This window comes from Taeniopygia guttata, chromosome 6, assembly GCF_048771995.1.
Source record: "Taeniopygia guttata chromosome 6, bTaeGut7.mat, whole genome shotgun sequence".
In the NCBI taxonomy this organism is placed as follows: domain Eukaryota; kingdom Metazoa; phylum Chordata; class Aves; order Passeriformes; family Estrildidae; genus Taeniopygia; species Taeniopygia guttata.
The window spans coordinates 24,500,130-24,520,898 of NC_133031.1; the positions used below are offsets into that span (position 1 = coordinate 24,500,130).

The 20,769-nt window shown below is 51.9% G+C and overlaps 2 protein-coding genes across 6 annotated transcripts in view; one reads left to right on the plus strand and one right to left on the minus strand.

Annotated features, from left to right (window-relative positions):
• Nucleotides 1–9,569, minus strand: part of ARL3 (ARF like GTPase 3) — a 26,465-nt gene extending 16,896 nt beyond the window's left edge. Inside the window, 1 exon segment of the mRNA NM_001245681.2 lies at nucleotides 9,523–9,569. Within this exon segment, the coding sequence (NP_001232610.1) occupies nucleotides 9,523–9,525 (3 nt within the window). The 5' untranslated portion in view covers nucleotides 9,526–9,569.
• Nucleotides 9,527–16,932, plus strand: SFXN2 (sideroflexin 2). Of its 5 annotated transcripts, none has more exons than XM_030276314.4 (12): nucleotides 9,527–9,776; nucleotides 11,049–11,221; nucleotides 11,523–11,693; nucleotides 12,579–12,677; nucleotides 12,829–12,904; nucleotides 12,982–13,067; nucleotides 13,724–13,784; nucleotides 13,856–13,922; nucleotides 14,460–14,509; nucleotides 14,806–14,855; nucleotides 15,096–15,143; nucleotides 15,534–16,932. In XM_030276314.4, the coding sequence occupies exons 1-12, from the start codon at nucleotides 9,549–9,551 to the stop codon at nucleotides 15,631–15,633; spliced, it is 1,209 nt and encodes a 402-aa protein (XP_030132174.2). In that variant the 5' UTR covers nucleotides 9,527–9,548; the 3' UTR covers nucleotides 15,634–16,932. The 5 variants fall into 5 exon arrangements, with proteins under 5 accessions (XP_030132174.2, XP_072787306.1, XP_030132177.2 ...); XM_030276315.4 differs by having other exon boundaries at nucleotides 9,633–9,729; XM_030276316.4 differs by lacking the exon at nucleotides 9,527–9,776 and adding an exon at nucleotides 9,896–10,071.
• The last annotated feature ends 3,837 nt before the right edge of the window (nucleotides 16,933–20,769 follow it).

Sequence of the window (20,769 nt, forward strand, 5' to 3'; positions counted from 1 at the left end):
CAACTACCTCAGATTACCACACATCCTCACTAAGAAAAGCACAGTGGATTCCAGTCATTACCCAGGCTCAGCTCTCTGAGCTGACAGTATCACTCAGGATTAGGAAACAGAATATGCAGGTCAGCTCATTTACAAACATGCACCTTACAGCAGCACACCCAAGCTTTTGTCAGTGCCACCAGTCAGAGACCAGCACCTCTCTAAAATGGCTGGAAAAATATTCTGGATCCTGGCACATAACCAAAAGATGCAAATCACCCCACTTCCACCTGCACAGAAACAGGCTGTGACACCAGGAATGCCTCGATGTCTTCGGCACCCTGCCACACTACTCTGCAGCCCCTGTATGTCAGGGACTCCTCCTCAGAGCCCAAGAAGCACACACCACACTGAGACCCTGCCTGTGGACACAGGTGCTCTTGCTACTAATTCACCTGAGAAAATCCAGGGAAGAAATATACCTACAGCCCCTTCTGAAGCCCTCAGTCCTCAGCCCTCATCTTGCCCAGACAATTCCCTTGTTGAAGCCCACTAAAACCAAGAGCCAGGAAGAAAGTTCAAATATCAGCAGAAAACTGAGCCCATGGGGTCCATATGTCAAGCCTTTTTGTTCTCCCAATAGCAAAATGGAGAAAATGCTTCTTGTCAACCTGCAAGGGTGTAATCAGTTAAATGTCTTGAAGTGCTTTGTTGCTATGAGGAACTAAACCCTCTAAATATTCCTGCTGAGAGCCAAGGACTATTTGAGCCTTGAAGGTTGCTCCTGATCCCCTCCAGATCGCGGCAATCAGAAACTTGTCCTCAGGATAAAGAGCTGCACGTCGCAGTACAACCATCACCACTGCAACACATCCCCTGTCTCCAGCAGTGTCCTCCTGCCCACTCCCAACCTCAGCCATTCTGCAAATGCTGCTTCTGACTACTCACCTCCCTGCTCCTAGGTAGGAGTGTTTTGGGAAGGACTTGGCACTACAGGTTGTGATGCTAAAGTTTTTAGCAATGCTCAGAGATACAAATGCATGTGACACCTGATCCACCCCTGTAAGCATTTTTGATTTCAGAGTAATTTAATGGGTTTCTGTTAAATTCTGAGCTACAGCTCAAAATACATGTGTGATGTGTAAGAAACAGAGAGGAGAGAAGGAACTTAGTAAAACTGGGTTTGAAAGGTATCTGTAGAAAGCTGCAGGATTGCCACTGTTGATGTGCTTCTAAAAAGCACTGTGGAAAGCTGAGGTTCAGAAATTCAGAGCTTGTGCAAGCAACAGCAAAACTGCAGTCTTACTGCCCAATAAGCAGGCTGAATGTATCATCACCTATTTCATAGGTGATAGGCATGTAAAAAACTGGGAATCCAGGCCCTGCTCAAGAGCTGTGAGTTAGAAATGGGCTCTGCTTGGTAGAGGGTGCCATGCCTGCTCAGTACAGGCACAGTAAATCCCCAAATAGCTTTTAGTTGAAGTGTACAGGCCTGTAACAACACATGCAGGGCCCTGAGGGCCAGATGCTCACAGCTGGCTCTCACCCATGGGCCCATGGCTAATGAATTTGAAGGGCTGTGTTCAGTGCAGCCAGTCACTGCAAGCCCTGCCAGCCCAACAGCTGATCTCCCTGGCCACAGTGCCCAAGCCACGTTCTGCCCCAATGATGGTCTGCACCTCCACACATCTGAGGAAAGAGAAAAGGAACAGCAAAAATACTTCTAATGGTTACTTGTTTATATGCATGTCCTAAGTGCCCTTGACATCATTAAAAAACACAAGTTTTAACTGAATGACTAGCAACACATTTTCTTTTCACCTGCCATCAAATTTACAGTTGTGTTTGCTGGCTTGTAAATCTGTGGATTTATGCTCAGTGTGGACAGACTCCACAGGAGCAGGAACTCTAAAATTCACACATTCTCCTTCCTTTCTAGGGAAACAGTGAATTTCCCATTCTTATGGGCCTGACCCAAAGCCAATGTACATCAGCAAAAGCACTACTGCCGACTTTGGAGAGCTCTGAATCAGGCCCTATTATTTTAGTTTATTGCTCACAGTTAAAAAAAGAAGCTGTTGAAATGCTAATCCTATTCACAGCTCCACTTGCTAAGAGCAGAGCAGTGTATCCCAGAGCAGATCAGGATTAGGTGCCTTTATATTTCAGAATTCAACTCCAAAATACTGAGCGCAAAGAAATGTATTACAAAGTATTGCTTATCTACCACGGAGCAATTCTCAAGGGTCGGGAAGAGGAACAGTTGTAAATGTTAATAGAGCTTCTCCCATTGTAGATGGATGCTATTTCTGGGCCAGTATGACAGCCTATGAGAAAACGATCAGCATCGTTCCATATTCTACTCAAGTGACACTGCTGCATGGCTGATCACAGGATTATCGGGGGTAGCCAATAGAAGAGAAGATATATATAGAAATAAAAGTATTCTCTAAGGTATAAAGTAAGCTGATTTAAGAGGCTGGAAGACAAGCAAGGCAACATAGAGAAGTGGACTTTATTTCAGTAGCTGCCAGCGTAGGTTACATGGTCTGTATATAACAACTTAAATCAAGAGCCAAATAATAGTATTGGTTCCTGCGACTATTTTGTAAATAGTATTTAAAACTTGAATCCAGCATTCTCCCTGTAGTTAGCAAAGATTTAAAACTAAGGAAAGCCATGTCCAGATGCATTTCTCATTATTTTTCTTTTTAATTTTTTAATTGGTCTTGTGAGCACACTGGCTAGAAAGACAGAAGGTATTTCCTGACAGCTTAGTAGATTGTAAAAAATAACTCAGCAGAGTTCCCTGCTGCATACCACCACGATGTGGGACAAGCAGCCCCTCTTGCACACACACTGATGGACAAGCACTCCTCTGCTGGCAAACACAATGCTGAAACCAACAGACTGAGGAGTCAGAAAGCAATGACTTGTTATTGGTGGGAGCTGTCAGGTAGAAAGATATGAAATGGGAAGATCTGGTGCAAAGACGATGCACAGAAGCAACAGAGGAGGAGCAGATTTTTGAAGCAGGGCAGGTAAGAAATGTGTCATGCTGGGACTTAGCCAGTAGCGAGAAGGGAAGATTCCCAGGATGCCTGCACAGCAGCCAGGCCAGTAGCACTTGCTCACTGGAGTAGTGTCCAGGGTGAGAACAGGACAAGTCTTGAGCAGGCCAGGGTAGATGTGAGCTAGCTGAGGAGCTGCAGAGACGCCTCACAGGAGTGTAAGGGCAGCGTGTCAGCTGCACAAAACTAAGCAGACTGCGGCATCTGCAACAGGGAAGGGAACTGCAGATGCTGCTCAGATAATGAACAGCACAGCATGGCAGCGTGTGCAGCCTTTGGAGAAGGGCAGCCAGACAGAGCAACTCAAGGCTGGGCACAGTCAGCCAGCATCCGTTTCTTGGTCACCTCTGGGTTAAGCAAACTATGTCTTATATCAGATTGGCTTGTTTAAAAACATCTTTGTCCTTGGTGGAGAGGGTTTTCTTTACAAGCACTGTGAGGAGACAGACTGATGGGGTCAGCAATGAGGAGACTGTATTTTCCAGACAGTGATCAGGGACATACAATAAAGAAAAAGAGACTCCTGACAATTACTATGAAATCGGAGTGGGGCATTAAATTCAAAGATGCAACTAAATGGGTAAGAGCACTCATAAACACATTGAGCATGAAAGCAAAGCTAACCATCTTATTAGCATCCTTCAGAAAACAGGGATGCGTGGTTTTATGAAAGTATATCATTGCTAGGTTTAAAATACCCACCAAATTATCAAAGGACTTTCAATTATAGCTGCATGCAGTAATCCTATTCTCTCTCAAAAAAAAATCCTACATATATAAAAATACAGTGACATTTATAGTCCTAGCTAAGGGTTTTGTGGGTTTATTCATGCTGTATATGGGTCTCTTGAACTAGTTGATGCATGTAACTACATCCTGTACCACAGAAGCCACTGAAAGGAAGATTCACTTTACGGGCCAAAGCAAAAATTGGTTTGGGACAAACAGAGCATTGAGATAATCTGTTTAAATATTGTATCAGATTGGCAATATAAAACCATAATAGAAAGAACAATTCTCCCTTGTACTGAGAGTTGGATACATGGGGCATGGATAAAAAGCGTGGCCCACAAGCTGCTGCAAAGCACGGTTGATTCTTAATAGGAAAGAGAAGTAAATGTATTCTGTTTAACTTTATTAGCCACAAGGCTCAGATAATGAATTTAAAATAAAGCCAGTCTCAGTCACCACCAATTGCTTATCTACTAGATGTGGACATTTAGGTGGAATCAATGCACTTCACCAAGATGTAATAGAGCCACAAAGCTCAGCAGCTCAGCCTGCCATTACAACCACGTCTTTCCCATCTCTACACCCCTGCAGAGATGCCCTCTTCCCCACTGCTGCAACCACAAATCACTTAATCCTCAAGACTCATCTCAGCCAAGCACATTTGCCATTGAGATGACAATTCCTGTCTCCCTACAGCTCCCCAGCACTGCCGAGCTCTATTCACAAACTTCTGTGACTCTCCTACAACCGTGGGAGAAACTTCACAAAATATCCATAAAAACAGCCCATGATTCTTCTGCTAATTCCTTCTCTGCCACACCTACAATCCTTGGTGAGGTTTAGGCAGCAAACATGTCAAGTTCAAACCTGTCTTGGATTCTACTTATTCATATCAGTTGGTTATCTCTCACCCCAGACAGACCATATTTCCATGGCATGGGAGCACCTCCGTGCTCTGCCGGCACAGCACCTGGCACAGCTCTGGGCACCAATTTATTTACTTTCTATTAAGCAATATGGTAGCAGTTCACCATTTTCAAAGTGTAAGTTAGAGGGTACACGTGATTTCAGAAAGTCACGCAGGAGAAGCTGACACAGGGAAGGACGAGGGGCTTAGCTGAGCCAAATGTCTTGCCTTGCACAGTGGATATATGAGGCTACATTTGTCATCCAGGGTGCAATCCTGCACAGACAGAGCTGGAGGAGGGGAGTCCTTCCTGACAACTGCACTGATTAGCTGGTGTCCTGAAGAATGACGTCTGATTACCTTTATCTTCGGCTGCAGAACTGCAAATGTCACTAATGGTCATAAAATCATCCAGTCTTTTTCAAAATACAACCGAAGTAAATTAATCTATTGAGCACAGTTTATTCAATACTTCTTACTCTGGCAAAGCTCCCAAAAAATCATTTGCTTACTGCATGTCTCCACCATATGGTGTCATTCAATGCAGACTTTCTTTCCTGCATTGAAATCCAAAATTTAATGGAGTCGAGTCACCTACAGAGTTTTTCCAGCTCAAACCTACTAATGTAGTTTTCTGTTAAAGAGGTCACACAGCACTTTCCAGTTTGATACATAAACCAATACCAGCATGAATCCTCTTTTCATAATTAAAATCAAACTCCCCTGGTTTCAGCAGGTTTGAAAGAAGTATTTTACCCTGTGCAGAGAAGAGCCAATGCCTAGCACTGGACAATGTCAGCAGTCTCTGTCTGGTTTCAGAACTTCAAAGTCTTGGCCAGTGACTGGTATACTTTCCTATCTGCAGGTGATTTCTCATATCATCCTCTCAGCAATCAGTAAAATAAACCAAAAAAAATGACATTGAACTGTACTGAAAACTGAAGTAGTGAGACACTTATAATCCTTGAAAGCATTTTTAATGGGGCCGTTTTAAATGGAGCCTTACTGCCAAGGAACAAGGGACAAAATAAAGAATTTCTAAGTATAAGGTATGCCTAGAGCAGGCAAGATATAGGTGCAGGCTTTCCTAGAAACATGAGCTCAAGACCAGGAGAAAGACGCCTGACTATGCATTTAGCTATGCTGGTATTTTATCCTTTTCACCAGATGTGCCTTATGTCAGCTAGGCACTCTGTGACTCAGTTTCCTCAACTATAAAACAGGGCCACACTTTGACAAATCTGGTTTTGACACAATGATATCATCTTCCATCAATGGTTTTAGAAAAACACTAGCCATCTTCTGGCCCCAGCATCTATCAAGAACATACCATGTCTCTTGGTAAAAATTGGTATTGCAGTGACAATAGGAAGCATTATTGTGATGAGGAAGCCACAAGCTCTGCTTTTCACAGTATTTCCTAAACTTTGGAAAGCAGCATATCCTTCCATGTAGCAGTCTCCATTCGTCCTTGCCATGCACCCACTGCAGATGCTGCTTAATGGAGCCAAAGACTTTCAGCACTACACATCTCTCCTGCTTTGCAGTTTTATGGCTCATCCTTCCCTCCGTGCTCCAACTACAACCTTCCACCACCCCTGCCCCATGGCTGTGAGAAATCCTAGTATGCTCTGCAGAAGAAGACACTGCCCCTCTGTACTTACTCACCTGGATGAACACTGAAATAATTTAAACCTCAGCATTAACCCTCTTATCACTGGAGCTGGAGCAAGCAGTCATCGAGGGGAGTTTTAAGCGCTTCCCAGTGCAGTCAGGACATGGCAGGAACGTGCTCATGGGCAGCTACCATGGCTCAGACGACAAGCAGTAAATTGTTACATCAAGCTGTCTGGATGATTTCTGACTGCTGACCCATACCCCCAGGCTGCCATAGCTGCTTTGGCTGTATTTGCTGCTGTTTCAGAGTTTCTACCACAAATGATTGTTCTGTTTTAGTGAAAGATGAGAATCTAGAGAGATAGTGCATTGCTCTCCAGTCCTCTATCCAGTCCAGCCAGCCCACCAGGCACCCCAAAGTGCCACCCACCCTGGAGTCTGAGAGGTTATAATTGAAAAACAACTCCAAGAAATGGAAAATAGAAAAAGAGGCAGTAAAATGTTGTATCAAATAACACGAACACTGGTGAACACCCAGTCACCCTCTCTGCACACAAAGCGCCTGGATAAGAGCAGCCAGATCCCAGACTACACCAGCTTATCAGGACATCATAAGGCAGAAGAGTAGATCTGGCAGCTGCAAGCCAAATGTGTCCCACAAAGCACTGCACTGCTGGAGGCAGCTGCCCTCATCTTTACAGCAGATGCCCATCCTGTGATGGCTTTGGTGCCTGGTGTGACAGGCGCCATCACCAACTCATCTAAAATAGAGCAGATCCCACAGGCTTTATCTCAATCTTCTTCTCTGCAACCCAGCAGGTAGGGATGCAGCCAGAATTAACCCAGTGAAGATGAGAAGCTGCCTTTGGTGCTCTTGCTTACACCTCCTCCCATGCATGAATCCCGCTACTTGCACGAATCCAACTTATGTCCAGAGGGCTCCTGGACAAAATAAAGCTTTGCCCTTGGGAAATCTCCTTCCCTATTGCTATTGCCTTCTGCTTGTGCTCGCTCTTCATGCAGCATCCTCATGAGTGGCTCCACATCCACAGCAGCTCTCTCTCACCACCCCTCACCCACAGTTCCAACCCCTCCTTCTAGTCCTCGCTGCACTTTGAGAGCATCCCACTTGTCCCACCCCAACAACTTTGGCATCTAAACCCAAATTGCTTCCAACACCTGGATGACCCTGGTCTATCTTCCAACCTTCCTCCAACCTCAATTTAGACTGCACTACACCCTCACCACCTCACCTGTCTCCCAGCATTGCCCTCCACCCAAGACACACAGTTTTTTCCTTCATTCCGTGCTACTACCTCTCAAACAATTTATTTCTATCATCCAACACTTCTTTTCTCCCTGGGATCTTTCTTTCTCTTATCAAAATCAAAACTCCACTTCCAATCTTTCCTACAGTTTATTCTTATTTCTTCTTTTGAACCCAGACTGTCCCTCATCTTGCCAGCCCATGGCAGAAAACCCCACAGCACACAACATCCCAGCAAACTATCCTAGCCAGCCAAACATTGACTGTTTTTTTCCCACTGACTCACCAGACTGTCCATCCCATCCAACTGGCAGTTTTCTTTCAGCCCCTGAGCACTTTGTCCTGGCCATCTCTGAACACCTAGCCCCTTCATCCAGTCTCTCTCTGCCATGATTGAACTCCCCTTCTCAGGCCGTGTATTAAAAACCAACCCTTCCACGTCAGCAAACTGTCCTCCAGCTCCCTCAATTTCTACAGCCAGGATTCAAGTCCCAGGGTGGCCTCCTCCCATCTTGGCTGGGTTGTCCAGTGTCCCTTTAGAGTCACAGCTGCTCCCAGACTTTTCACAGACAATCTCTGAGCGCTGCCTTCCATAATTGCCACGGTCTTCCATTGCTCCTTCCCTCTTCAGGACACTGCCATCCTGGTCCCCAGCCCTCCCAAGCACCCACCTCTCCATCACACCTTCTACACCTTGACTGAATCAGCTCCAGGCACGCTGATTCCATCCCAACAAAGAGCCCCCACAGCATCCTCCCGGCCTCTGCCTAGACTTGATTCACAAAATCATAAAATCAATTAGATTGTAAAACACCTCTGAGATCACCAAGTCCAACCTATGACTGAACACTTACATGTCAATTAGAGCATGGCACCAAGTGCCATGTACAACCTTTCCAATCTCCCTAAACCCCTCCAGGGATGGTGATTAAACCACCTTCCTGGCCAGTCCTTTACAATGTCCAATCACCCTTTCTGTGAAGAAATTCTTCCTAATGTCCAGTCTGAATCTCCCCAGCACAGCTTGAGGCTATATCCCCCTGTCCTGTCATTTGGGTCACTTCTACATGGGAGAAGAGGCCGATCCTCACCTGTCTACGACCTCCCTTTGGATAGCTGGAGAGGGATAAGGTCACCCCTGGGTTTCCTCCTCTTCAGACTACACAATCCCAGCTCCTTCAGCCACTCCTCACAGGACTTGTGCTCCAGGCTCTTCACCAGTTCTGTTGCCTTTTTTCAGACTCAACCCCCTTTTTTATGTTCCCCATAACATCAGTGTGTTGCCAGGGCCCCAACCCCAGCCAGGGTCTTCCCTAAACTTGCACTGTTCTCATCCCTTTGTACGGGTGCCTGCACCCGCACAGCCCCAGGCCCCCACGCCTGGCTGGATGCCCCAGGTGGGCACCCAGACCCCGGGCCAGCCAGGGTCCCTGGGTGGGTGTCACAGGATGGGTCAGGCCACAAGGGACCACACTCGGTCATCTGCTCCAACCTCCCACTCAGGGGGGTCATCCTTTAGCACGTGGCACAGGATCGTGTCCAGATGGTTCTGGGATATCTCCAGTGAGGGAGACTCCACAAACTCTCTGTGCAATCTGTTCCAGCGTGTGGTCACCCGCACAGCAAAGTTCTTTCTTGTACTCAGGTGGAATTTCCTGTGCATCAGTTTCTGTCCGTTGCCTCTTACCCCACTGCCCGACAGCCCAAGCAGAGCCTGGCTCGGCCGCCCTGGTTCCATTGCCTTGCGCCCCCTCTCACGGCCCAAGGCCTGCCCGTGCCTGCCACGAGCCCGGCCGGGCCCGACAGACCCTGCGGCCCCCATCACCCCACGCTCCGCGGGGGGATCATCCACGGCCTCAGGCACCCCCGGCCGCGCTGGCCCCGGCCCTCACCTCAGCCCGCCCCGGCCCCGGCCCCGGCCCGGCCCCGCCGGCCCCCGCCCCGCTCACCATCCTCGGCGCGGCCCGGGGTTACCATGGGCAACTGCGTCACACCCACCGCGCGCCGACGTGCCCGCGCCGGGGGCGGGGCCAGCGCCGGGCCACGCCCCCGAACGGCGCGTGCGTACGAGGCCGGCCCTGCCGGGAGAGGTGGGCGCGGCCGCCCGGAGCTCTGTGATTGGCTGAGGGCGGCCACGCGTCGGAGCGCGGGGGCGGGTGAGCGGCGCGGGGGCGGGAGGCGGGAGCGGGGCCTGGGAGCGCAGGTGGGGACAGTGGGGGCGCGGCGGGCCGGGCTGGGGCGGGGGTGAGCCGAGCCGAGCCGTGCCGTGCCGTGCCGAGCCGAGCCGAGCCGAGCCGAGCCGAGCCGAGCCGAGCCGAGCCGTACCGAGCCGAGCCGAGCCGAGCCGAGTCGTACCGAGCCGAGCCGAGCCGTGCCGTGCCGGGCCGAGCCGTACCGTGCCGAGCCGTGCCGAGCCGAGCCGTGCTGTGCCGACATAAGCCGTGACCCAGCCGCGCTGCAGGAGTGCCGGGGCTGTGCCATACCGTGCCGAGTCTGGGGTGTGCCGAGCTTTGCTGTGCCTTACAGAGAAGGGCAAGGAAATTGGCGAAGGGTTTGGAGCTCAAGTCTTAGGAGTGGCTGAGGGAGATGGGAGCGTTTAACCTGAAGACCTTATCGCTGTCTACAGCTACCTTTTAAATGAGGTTGTAGCTAGGTGGGAGTGGGCCCCTTCTCCCAGGCAACCAGCGACAGGACGAGAGGATATAGTCTGAAGCTGTGCCAGGGGAGGTTCAGGCTGGACATTAGTAAGAATTTCTTTACAGAAGCGTGGTTAGATACTGAAAAGAACTGCCGAGGGAGATGGTGGAGTCACAGTCCCTGGAGGTGTTTAAGGAAAGACTGAACATGGCACTTAGCTAGGGTTAGGCTAGGTTAGCCATGCTGTAGTTGACATGGTGATGTTTGGTCATAGCTGGGCTCAGATGATCTCAGAAGTATTTTCCTGCCTAATTCATTCTGTGATTCTCTGCTGTGCAGCTGTGGGCATGTGGTGCAGCACCCCGGGGAGCATGCAGGGCAGTGCCATGGCAGTGCAGAGCAGCATTAGAGGGATGTGCAGGATGGTGCTGTGGCGGGCACAGCACAGTGTGAGGGTGCTGTGCATACTCGGGGGCTGCAGAGTAGTGCCCCTGTAGGAGTGCCTGCAGGGCAGCCTTGTGGAGGGTTGAGCTGGTCCCTACAGCGCTGTACAGCACCATACCACCCTAAGGAGGGGGTGCGAGGTGCTATGGGGTGCAGCACAAGTGGGGTGACCCCAGGCAAGCAGGGTTATGTGTGAAGGAGTGGCCTGACTGCAGTGTTCTGCTGACAGCAGGAGTGCAAGGGCCTCCTGGCTCAGGGCTGCTGAAAGTCCAGTTGTCCTGTTAAACATAAACCTGCCATGGCTCTCATCCAGCTGCTCCTGTGGCTGTGGCAGGTGTGCACTCAATGAGCAAGCAAGGCAGGATCCTACTGAGCGGCCTTTTTCCCTGCCCAGACCTACGCCAAGATGGCCACAGCTTCCCTTAGCTTCAACATCGACTCCCCACGCTGGGACCAGAGCACCTTTGTGGGGCGCCTGAAGCACTTCCTCAACATCACCGACCCTCGGACAGTGCTGGTGCCGGAGGAGGAGCTGGACCAGGCCAAGGCCCTGGTGGAGGGCTGCAGGTGGGAGGCAGGGATACAGACGGGGGAGGTGCTGTCCCTGTGCTCATGGCCATGGCAGCCACTGTGCGATGTTGCAGAGGGATGGACTCATTCTCAAGCAGGTGTGCAGTGATGTAACATCTGTTGGAGGTAGTTTTGGGGGGGTTTCCCAGGCTTCTCCCAGGAGCTTCAAGCTGTGACATGCATCCTTCTCTGGAGATGTTTCCTCTGCCTTTCATGTGGTGCCCAGAGCTCTGTGCCTCAGCAGTGCTGGGTGCTGGCAGGTCTGTGCAACTTCCCCTGATGAGCTTTGGGTTTGCAGGGCCGGGCTGGTGCCACCAGGAAGCAGCCAGGAGCAGCTGCTCTATGCCAAGAAGCTGTACGACTCAGCCTTCCACCCTGACAGCGGTGAGAAGATGAACCTTATTGGGAGGATGTCCTTCCAGGTGCCGGGGGGCATGGCCATCACTGGCTGCATGCTCCAGTTCTATCGGTGAGCTCCTGGGGACACAGCCCTGACAGCCCCCAGCCCCTCTCAAGGTCCCTGATGGCTAGAGCACAGCCAGCCTGCCTCTCTGGGGCTGGGTGCTGCCCAAGGCATGCCCATGGCTGCTGTGTTTGCCTGTGTCCCATGGTCAAGCCCAATGTCTCTGGGGTCTGTCCCCAGCACCCAGCCTGTGGTAGAAGCATCACAGATTCCTCTGGCCCATGGCATGGCTGGGTATGGTCTCCCCTCACCCTGAGCTCAGCTGACCTCTTCCCATAGCCCCTGTAATGATTAATGCAACCAAATCCTGCTTGGCTGCTGCACTTGGTCTGTAGCCCATAGCAGTCTTTGAAACTGAGGACCAAATGTGCCCCTAGGCCAGGCTGCTTCAGCATCCCCAGCCCCTGCTGACAGCTCCCTGCATTTCCCTTCTCTACTCCCCTGCATTCCAAAGCGTGCTCCCTGTGTCCCTTCCTGCCCCATGTCTGAGTCCCTGAGACACCAACAGAAACCCAGGCACCCTCATTCCCCAGAGCCACTTCTGTCCCCGTGTGTCTGCTCCTTGCTGCTTGCTTTGACAAAGGCTTATCTCAGCCCAGCAGAGGATGGCTGCCACCCTGCTGAGAGCTGTGTCTCCCACCCCTGCCCAAGTGCCTTGCAGGACTGGGCCCTCCCCTTCCTATGGTCCCCAGGGCAACCAGAACTCCTGGGATCATTTCCCAGCTCTGCCCCTGGCTTGTCACTTTGCCACAGTTCCTCAGTTTCCCTTTGGAGACATCATGATGAGTGGATTGCAGGCATCCTGGCTGTCTCCCTGCCAAGCTTGGCCACAGGCACAGGCCAGATGTCCCTGACAGCCCTCGGGTGCTCTCCCATCCCTTCCCTCCGCAGGACAGTGCCCGCCGTGGTTTTCTGGCAGTGGGTGAATCAGTCCTTCAATGCCTTTGTCAACTACACCAACCGCAACGCTGCCTCCCCCATCTCTCTGAGGTGAGCAGCCCAACAGGATGGAGTGTGTCCATCTGATGCACCCCTGGATGCCCTATAAAGACCCTCTATGCTGTGTCTTGGGCACAGAAGGAACAGGGCTGAGTCAGAGTTGGTGATTCTGTTATCTCTCTTCTTTGAAATTGCTGTCCAGGCAAATTGGGGTGGCTTATGTCACGGCCACTGGTGCAGCCCTGGCCACTGCAGTGGGACTCAACCTCTACACCAAGGTATGCCAGGCTAGGGCCAGGTGGGGCAGCTGGGCACATCCTGCTCTCCCGTGCTGATGCCAACCTGTTTCTCACAGCGAGCCCCCCCCTTGCTGGCCCGCTGGGTCCCCTTTGCAGCTGTGGCTGCTGCCAATTGTGTCAATATCCCCATGATGCGGCAACAGTAAGTGTCACATGTGGCTGGGGGGCTTGAGGGACCCAGCTCCCTCCAAAGGCAAGCTGGTGGCAGCCAGGCTCCTGGGCTGCCTGCCCTCCCTGCCTTGGATTCCCCTCTTGACAGCTGGAGAGAGATGAACTGGGGTCTGTGCATTTGCAGTGCTGTATCTGTGGTGGAGGGTGCTGGGTGGGATGGCTCAGCCTCCACCTAGAGCAGGAGGGGGCTGTTCGGCTGAGGATAGCTGCTCTGGAATCCGTGCTGGAAGATCACGCAAACCCTAAGATCTCCTGCATGTCATGGGAGAACCCCAGTCCATTATATCCTGATGCTGGGACACCCCAGTTGGGCTCCTTGTGGTGACCTGTGCCTGCTGCTCGGTTGTCACAGCACAAGGAGCTCAGGTACTGCGTGAGGGACTGTGCCCTGGCTCGGCTGTGTCTGTCCCTAGCATGGCCAGGTCCTGCTCGCCGCTGTGCCCTGAAGATGGCAGCATCGGCTGGGCTGGGGACCGTGGTGCCCCGGGGTGCTGGAGCCCCGTGCCCTGGGGGCATCCGGGGCTATTGTGTAAAAAGGACTCCCATGGCACCCCGTCACCCCGTTACTGTGTCCCTATGCTTTCCCGGCCATCCTGTCCTCCACTCACGGCTGCCTGTCCCCTTCAGGGAGATCATCCACGGGATCACAGTGACAGATGAGAACAACAATGAGCTCGGCCGCTCCAGGGTGAGTGTGAGGATGGGGATTTGGGTTGGGGCACGGCGCTGCCGGGGCTCACCTGCTGATTTTGCTTGCAGAGGGCAGCAGTGAAGGGCATTGCACAGGTTGTGCTCTCCAGGATCACCATGGCAGCGCCAGGCATGAGTGAGTGTGGGGCAGGAGGGTGCACAGCTGAACTGAGGACTCTCCAGGACCCACCACCTTGCCCGCCCCTGCTTCAGTTTCCCTCGTGAAAAAGAGGGAGGGCGGCCCTGCGTCCCAGATGGCATTTGCTCTCCTCATCCAGCCATTCCCATCAGAGGTCCCCCAGCCCCCTCCATGCCAAACCACAGCCTGGGAGACAGGGGGTGCTCCTATGGCAGTTTGGCCCCACAAGGATGCATCTCATGCTCTCTGGCCCTAGCCCCTCACCCTGCAGCCCAGCACCCCCTCTGCTCCTGAGACCCTTGACATGCTGCAAGCCCAGAAGGACGGACAGGAACATGAGGAACACAGACCATGCTGATGGATGTGTGGGGGTCTTGTGTTAGGTCCTTGCTGTCAGCAAACACCCAGTTGCCCCCAGCATAACTAGCTGCTTCCATGGCCTCCAGGTGGATGGTCCTGCTGGGACAGCCCTGCAGGCTGGCTAGCAGGATAGCTGTTCTGGGATCTGGGCTGACCTTTGCTCTCTGTGCCTAGTTATTTTGCCCATCATCATGGAGAGGCTGGAGAAATTCACCTTCATGCAGGTGAGTGCATGTTTCCCCTGCCAGTGGGTTCTGTGGTGCTCCAGCCCAGCTTCCCTGCTGCTGATATGCTGGGGATCAAATGGGGATTTGCAGAGCCCAGTTTGCTCTGCTCCCTATTTCAGTCATTGATACACCAATGGCCTCTCAAGTGACATGGGAGGCTATGAGAGGGTGGCAGGGTTTGGTGCACACCAGAGGTGTTGGGCATTCAGCCCTACTGAGGGGAGAAGTCTGCTCACCCTGTGAGTGGGTCTTGTGGCGAGGCCAGGGACTCAATCCTGGCTCTTCTCTTGTAGCGGATCCAGGTTCTCCATGGGCCTTTGCAGGTGCTGCTCTGCGGGGGCTTGTAAGTATCTCACTGCTCAATCACCTGTGAGTGCCTGGAGTATGTCTCCAAAGAAATGCTTGAAAAAATACTTCTTTCCCAGAAGAAATTGCAAAGCTGCTTACCTTTCAGCTTGGACTTTGCCCAATTATTGGGAGTCGTGGGGTGTGAGCAGCACTTCCTGGGCTGCAATCCCTGTGGCTGAAGGGCAAACAGGCTGGGATCCCCAGGACTAATGCTCTGCTCTTCTCTGTCCCACAGCCTCCTGTTCATGGTGCCAGCAGCCTGTGCCCTCTTCCCCCAGCGATGGTACCTCTTCCACTGTTTCCCCCTCCTGCATGGGATCTCGGGAGCCTTCCTTCTTCCCTAGTTCCTCTCTGCCCATCCCAGGAGAAGTGTGATGGGCATCCACCCTTTAACCCAAGGCAGTGCCTGCCTGCACACCCTGGTGCCCAGGGCAGCAGGAAAGCATGTGCCTCCCCTTCTCTGTGAGCTCTGTGCTGGGAGCAACAGGACATCCAGCTCCATGGGCAGCTCTCTGCTTTCCAGCACTGGGAGGGAAGGGTGGTGGGTCTTGCCATGAGCCTGCAAGATCCCAGGGTCTGCAGAGGCCTCAAATGGCAATGGGAAGGGAGGATGGTTTGACTGCTGGTTGAGGAGAAGGATCATGGCTCTCAGTGTGTATCTCCCTCTCCACAGCTCCCTTGCACTGGCTGACCTTGAGGTGGAGCTGCGTGACAGTATCACGGCCAAGCACGGGGACAAAGTGCCGTATGTCTATTTTAACAAAGGACTGTGAATGGAGACTACCTCAGGAGCCATCACTCCCCTCTGGCCTCCTGCCACCACCATTCCCACATCCCCTGAGCAGGGTCAGAGGCACAGTCCAGCCCAGGTCTGCGCCCCCACCCAGCACCTTCTCTGCAGCCTTCTTCCACTGTAGAATCAGGATCTGACTCTGTGTCCAGCTTGCAGCACTTTGGCTCGTCTTGACCCATGCCCATCTGCTGCTGGCCATGTCTCAGCCTTCGCATGTCCCTCTTGCCCTGAGGGATGCCTGTGCTTCCTGTGCCTTCCTTTGGCCCAGTCTGTCTTGGCCTCACTGGGTTTGGCCCCATGAGGCTCTCTCCCTTGGGGCTCAGAGCACAGTTCTACCTCCAAATGCAGATATCCTACCATTGTACCAGCAACCAAACCACCACAGTAGCCTCTTCCCAAGAGACAGATCATGTCTTGGCAGGTGTGAAAGGACCTTTTCTCTCTGCACCATGAGAGTGACCATTCCAAAGTCCAGAGACCAATGCTTGGACTATGCATTCCTTGCTCTCAGGTTCAGGTTCTATTGACTCTGTGTTTGCCACAAGTCAGGAAAGAAATAGCTAATTGTTTTTAGCTCTAATTTTTTCATTCCTCTGAGCACTGTCACTCTTGTCCTGCATCTCTGGTTCCCACAGTAGAATCGTGAAACTGCAGCTTTAGGGGACAATTGTCTCTGTGCCCCCTTTGACATGGGGAAGAAGACAGAAATCACAGAATTGTTAGGGTTGGAAGGACCTCTGGAGGTCATCTATTCCAACCCCCTTGCTGAGGCAGGGTCATTGGAGCAAGTTACACAGGAATGTATCCAGGTGAGTTTTGAGTATTTCCCGAGAGGGAGACTCCACAACCTGCCTGGGCAGCCTGTTCCAGTGCTTTGCCATCCTCAATGTGTAAAGAATGTCTTCCTCATGTTGAGGTGGAACTTCTTGTGGTTTAGTTTAGTTTAGCTCCTTGTCCTGTTGCTGGGCACCACTTGAAAGGGCCTGGGACCATCCTCTTGGCACCTGCCTTTGAGACATTTATATGCATAGATGAGATCCCTCTCAGTCTTCTCTTTTCCAGACTGAAGAGACCTGGCTCTCACAGTCTCTCCTCATAAGAGATGCTCCAAATCCCTCATCATCTTTGTGGCTCTCCACTGAACACTCTCCAGTAGCTCCTCTCTTTCTTGTCACAGAGCTGTCAAGGCATTCACTCAGGCTCTGAATTCACTCAGTGCTGATGCACTGCAAACAGCAGAGGAAGGTTGAAAAATAAATGCGATGATTTTTAAAAACCAGCTGTGGGTTGTGCTGCTGGCTGATCTCTGTTTCTGGTGGTTTGTGGGTCTCACGCTTGCCTTGGAAGGGAAAAGTGTGGGCTTTGAGACTGACCAAGCGTCAGGGTGAGGGTAACCAAAGGAGCCAGGAGAAAGAGGAAGAGTGTAAGGGATGGCATGAGCTCTGAAACCCTTGGGCATTCAATGGCAGCCTTCCCCAAGGGGTTCTTGGGGCTGCAGAGTGCTATGTCAAGTGACAAAGGTGATTGTGCTGTGCTCACAGTGACAGTCATCCTCTTCTGGGTCCTGGGAGGATAACACTGGGTGACCCTTCCTACACCCATGGGTGCTGTTTATCTTCATGGCCAGGCAGAGTTTCATGAGGCTATCTTGGGTCTGCCATGAGGCCTCTCTGTCATGGTTTGACACAAGAAGAGAATTTTTTTTTGGAAGGAAGAGGTCAATCCAGTCAGGGGTCAGGTTTGGATACTGACACTTAAGGTGACCAATTGAAGGTGGACACGCCTCTGAGAACACAGAGGGGTTAAAAGCGGAATTCCCAGGAGGACTCCTTCTTTGGACTGTTGTTCCTGGTGGTCCTTGGCAAAGCATCCTTAAAGGGGCCCTATAAGCAGTCTCTGTCCATGCACGGTGGTGAGAGCACTGTGACATGGAGAGGAGAGTGTCACACTGGCCCGTTTGTCTGGGCAGTGCCACATGTGACATGGAAACACAAGAGGTGGCAGCTGTGTTTCCTGGGGGTCTGTGGTGCAAGGGGGGACTCCTCTCTTCCCCGATGGTCTCAGTATTGATTATATTGAAGGGTGAAAACTTGATTAAGGATCCAAATGGGTCTCGCTGTGGTTTGGTGGAGTTGGGTGGTGGGAGGAGGAATGTTTTGGAAGGTTTTAATTTCGAATTTTGTGTGGGTTTTTTTTCTTTCCTTTCTTTTCCTTTTATAGTAGTAGTAGTAGTGTAATAAAGTTTTTCCTTTGTTATTAAGTTTGGCCTGCTTTGCTCTGTTCTTGATCGCATTTCACAGCATTTGATTGGTAGGTTGTATTTTCATGGGGCACTGGCATTGTGCCGGCGTCAAACCATGACACTCTCCCACCCCAAAGGAGAGCAGCTTGAGTGTGCTGCAGCCTAGTTTGGGGGAGAAAGGAGCCCAAGTCCTGGACTAAAGCCTCTGCTTTCAATCAGCTGCATCCAGCCTCTCTGTTGGCTGATGAACATCCCTTGGTGGGACATGTGTGTTCTAACAAAGGCATATGATGTGGCTGCTCCAAGAGTCCCATGGCCCAGTGGATGATCCATGCTCCTCCCTCCAGTTAGGGATACGTGTCAGATTTCTGGGGCAGCAGGATTCTCACATCAGCCACGTGCCTGAGTACAGACACCTTACCCATTCTGCTCCTTCAGAGAGAGCAGCCAAACCCAAAACGTACTTCTTGAAGTGCCAAGCTGTATCCACAGCAGGTTTGCTTCTGCCAAAGCTGCAACAGGCAAAGATAATGTCTCCAACCACATGTAGCTACTGCTAGAAAGCTGTAAAAGACCTCTAAAGTAATTAATAGCAGAGCAGAAAGTAGGAAAACATGTTCACACTTGGATATCTGTTCCCTGGGCACTATTAGATCTCTTGTTAAAGCACAATTAAAGTAATAGATAAGCACATGAAATGAAACAGATGTCACTCCTGCTGGGAGTAGAGAGGAGCCACAAGGAGACTGCCCTCTGCTTTTCTTAAGCTCCTTAGCTCACGCTGCTCTTGTCCTACACCCAAAACAGCTGTGATGACTTTCAGAAAAGTACCTGTAGTGATCTTTTGGGTCTGAGGTGCCTCTGGCATGCTTGGGAGCATGGCGATGTTTGTAAAATTATGTACTATAGCACCCAAAACCTGCCTTTTCCCTGTTCTTGCTGTTCACCCTTCCTGCCTTAGTAGTTTGGAGGGGTCCTGGCAGGGCAGGGAGCTCCATGGGCAGTGATTCTGGGGCAGCAGCCACAAAAAGCCAAACTTGGGACTGTGGCAGCAAAGCTCAGCTGTTTAGCCACTCCTTTTTTTCTGTCCCTATCCATACTAGAGGGGCAATGGAGCACAGAGACCCTTTGAAGTGCTATTGCCATCTCACATCAGCTCTTCTCCTGCCCTGGGGAGTGGGACATGGTGCAGTTTATTGCTTATGGACAGAGTAAGAGGTTTGCTCTGGGCTTATAGAATTAGCAAGCCATGCTCAAGACAGAGCTTCCCTCCCACCTCCCTGAGCTTATAGCAGTGGATTCCCTCTTCAGATCAACATGGATTTATGCCAGCTGACAGTTCAGCTCAGCAGGGTTTCTAGGTTTCTAGGTTGTAGCTGGAATCTTCCCCCGAGGATTCAAGTCATCTCAACAGCTCACATCACTCTGGACATGGTCACTGCAGCCAGTGCCTGCCAGCCCTCCCCAAAACCACAGTAAGTCCGCAGCCTGCCTTAGTCTCACTGGGGAGCAGAGGAGTTGCTGCCAAGCTGTGGCCAGCCTGGCCTCCATTTCCCATTGCAACAGGAAGGAAATCTCATTGCAAAGAGCCAGAGCAAGACGAATCCCTGCTTGGGAAAAGCAGCAAGTGTTAATTGCTCTCCAACTATGAGTCACACCTGATCTGGGTTTGTCCTGTGCTCCTATGAACTCCATGCCTTCTCCCTGCTGTGCCTCTAATTTCAGGGCTAGCTGGGAACGGGAATAAAGCTCCTTCAATAACTGTGTGTGGCGGAAATGTTAGTGTTCCAGCATGTTTACAACCTCACTTCAAATGGTAACCACACCAAAGATGTCACGTTGGTCTGCAGCAGAGCCTGTGTAGGGGCTGCGGAGGCCACTGGGCTCCCTCAAGCACTGGCAGTCCCAGCGGGAGGGCTTGGCCAAGGGCCAGTGGAGGCCAGGATCTGGCTGCCACAGGAAGAGGAGCGAGCATGGTGAAGGTGTGACAGGGAATGCCTGTTGGCCCACACTAGCAGCTGGCAGGTGAGCTGATCCACATAAAAAAAGGTAGGGCGTGAGATAAGTTATTAAATCAATTATTTTTTCTGGCCTTATCTGAGCATCTGATGAACCTCATTATGTCAATCCGCCATGGAGGCTGTCTGGTATGCTGGGAGCGGCAGTGTAGAAACCCTCTGACACTGCCCCAGGAACATGGGCTGTCTCTCCTGAGCTGTGAATGCCCAGTGCTGATGCCCCCACTCCGGCAGTGAGCGTGCAGGATCACTGTGTGGGGACATGCTGGGACACAGCCGCAGTGGGAGACCCTGTTCTCCATGCTGCTTATGTCTCCCAATGGTGCTGGCACCAACAGATTGTGTCCAGTGCCATTCCACTGCTGCCATCCCAGCACCCTGTCCATGCCGCACATCCCGGTGTGCCCCAGGCCTGGGCGGGCTGTTGGGGTTTGGGACAATGTGAGAGCACTGGGGAGGAGGCCGAGCAAGGCTCATGCTGAGCAGGAGTGACCAGCTGAATGGAGGATGAGTGCTTGGCGGCTACAGGGAGGCTGTGGCTGTGGAGGAGGATGCCTGTGGAGCCCCTTTTCGGAGTGCCCCGTTGTGCTCATGGGGTTCCATTTGGGTGTGTGTGTTCTGTGTGTCAGTGTGTGTGTCTCTGTCTGTCTGTCTGTGTGTCAGTGTGTGTGTCTGTCTGTGTATCTGTGTCAGTGTGTATGTGTGTGCGCGCACTCCCCGCACCCCTCTCCAGCCAGTTCCGCCACTCACAGCATGGCGGCCCGGGCAGCCCGCAGGATCCCTCCTCGCGGTGCCACACTGGAGATGGCAGCTCCCTGCGCGCAGTCCCCGCCCCTCCCGGTTCTGCCATAAGCGA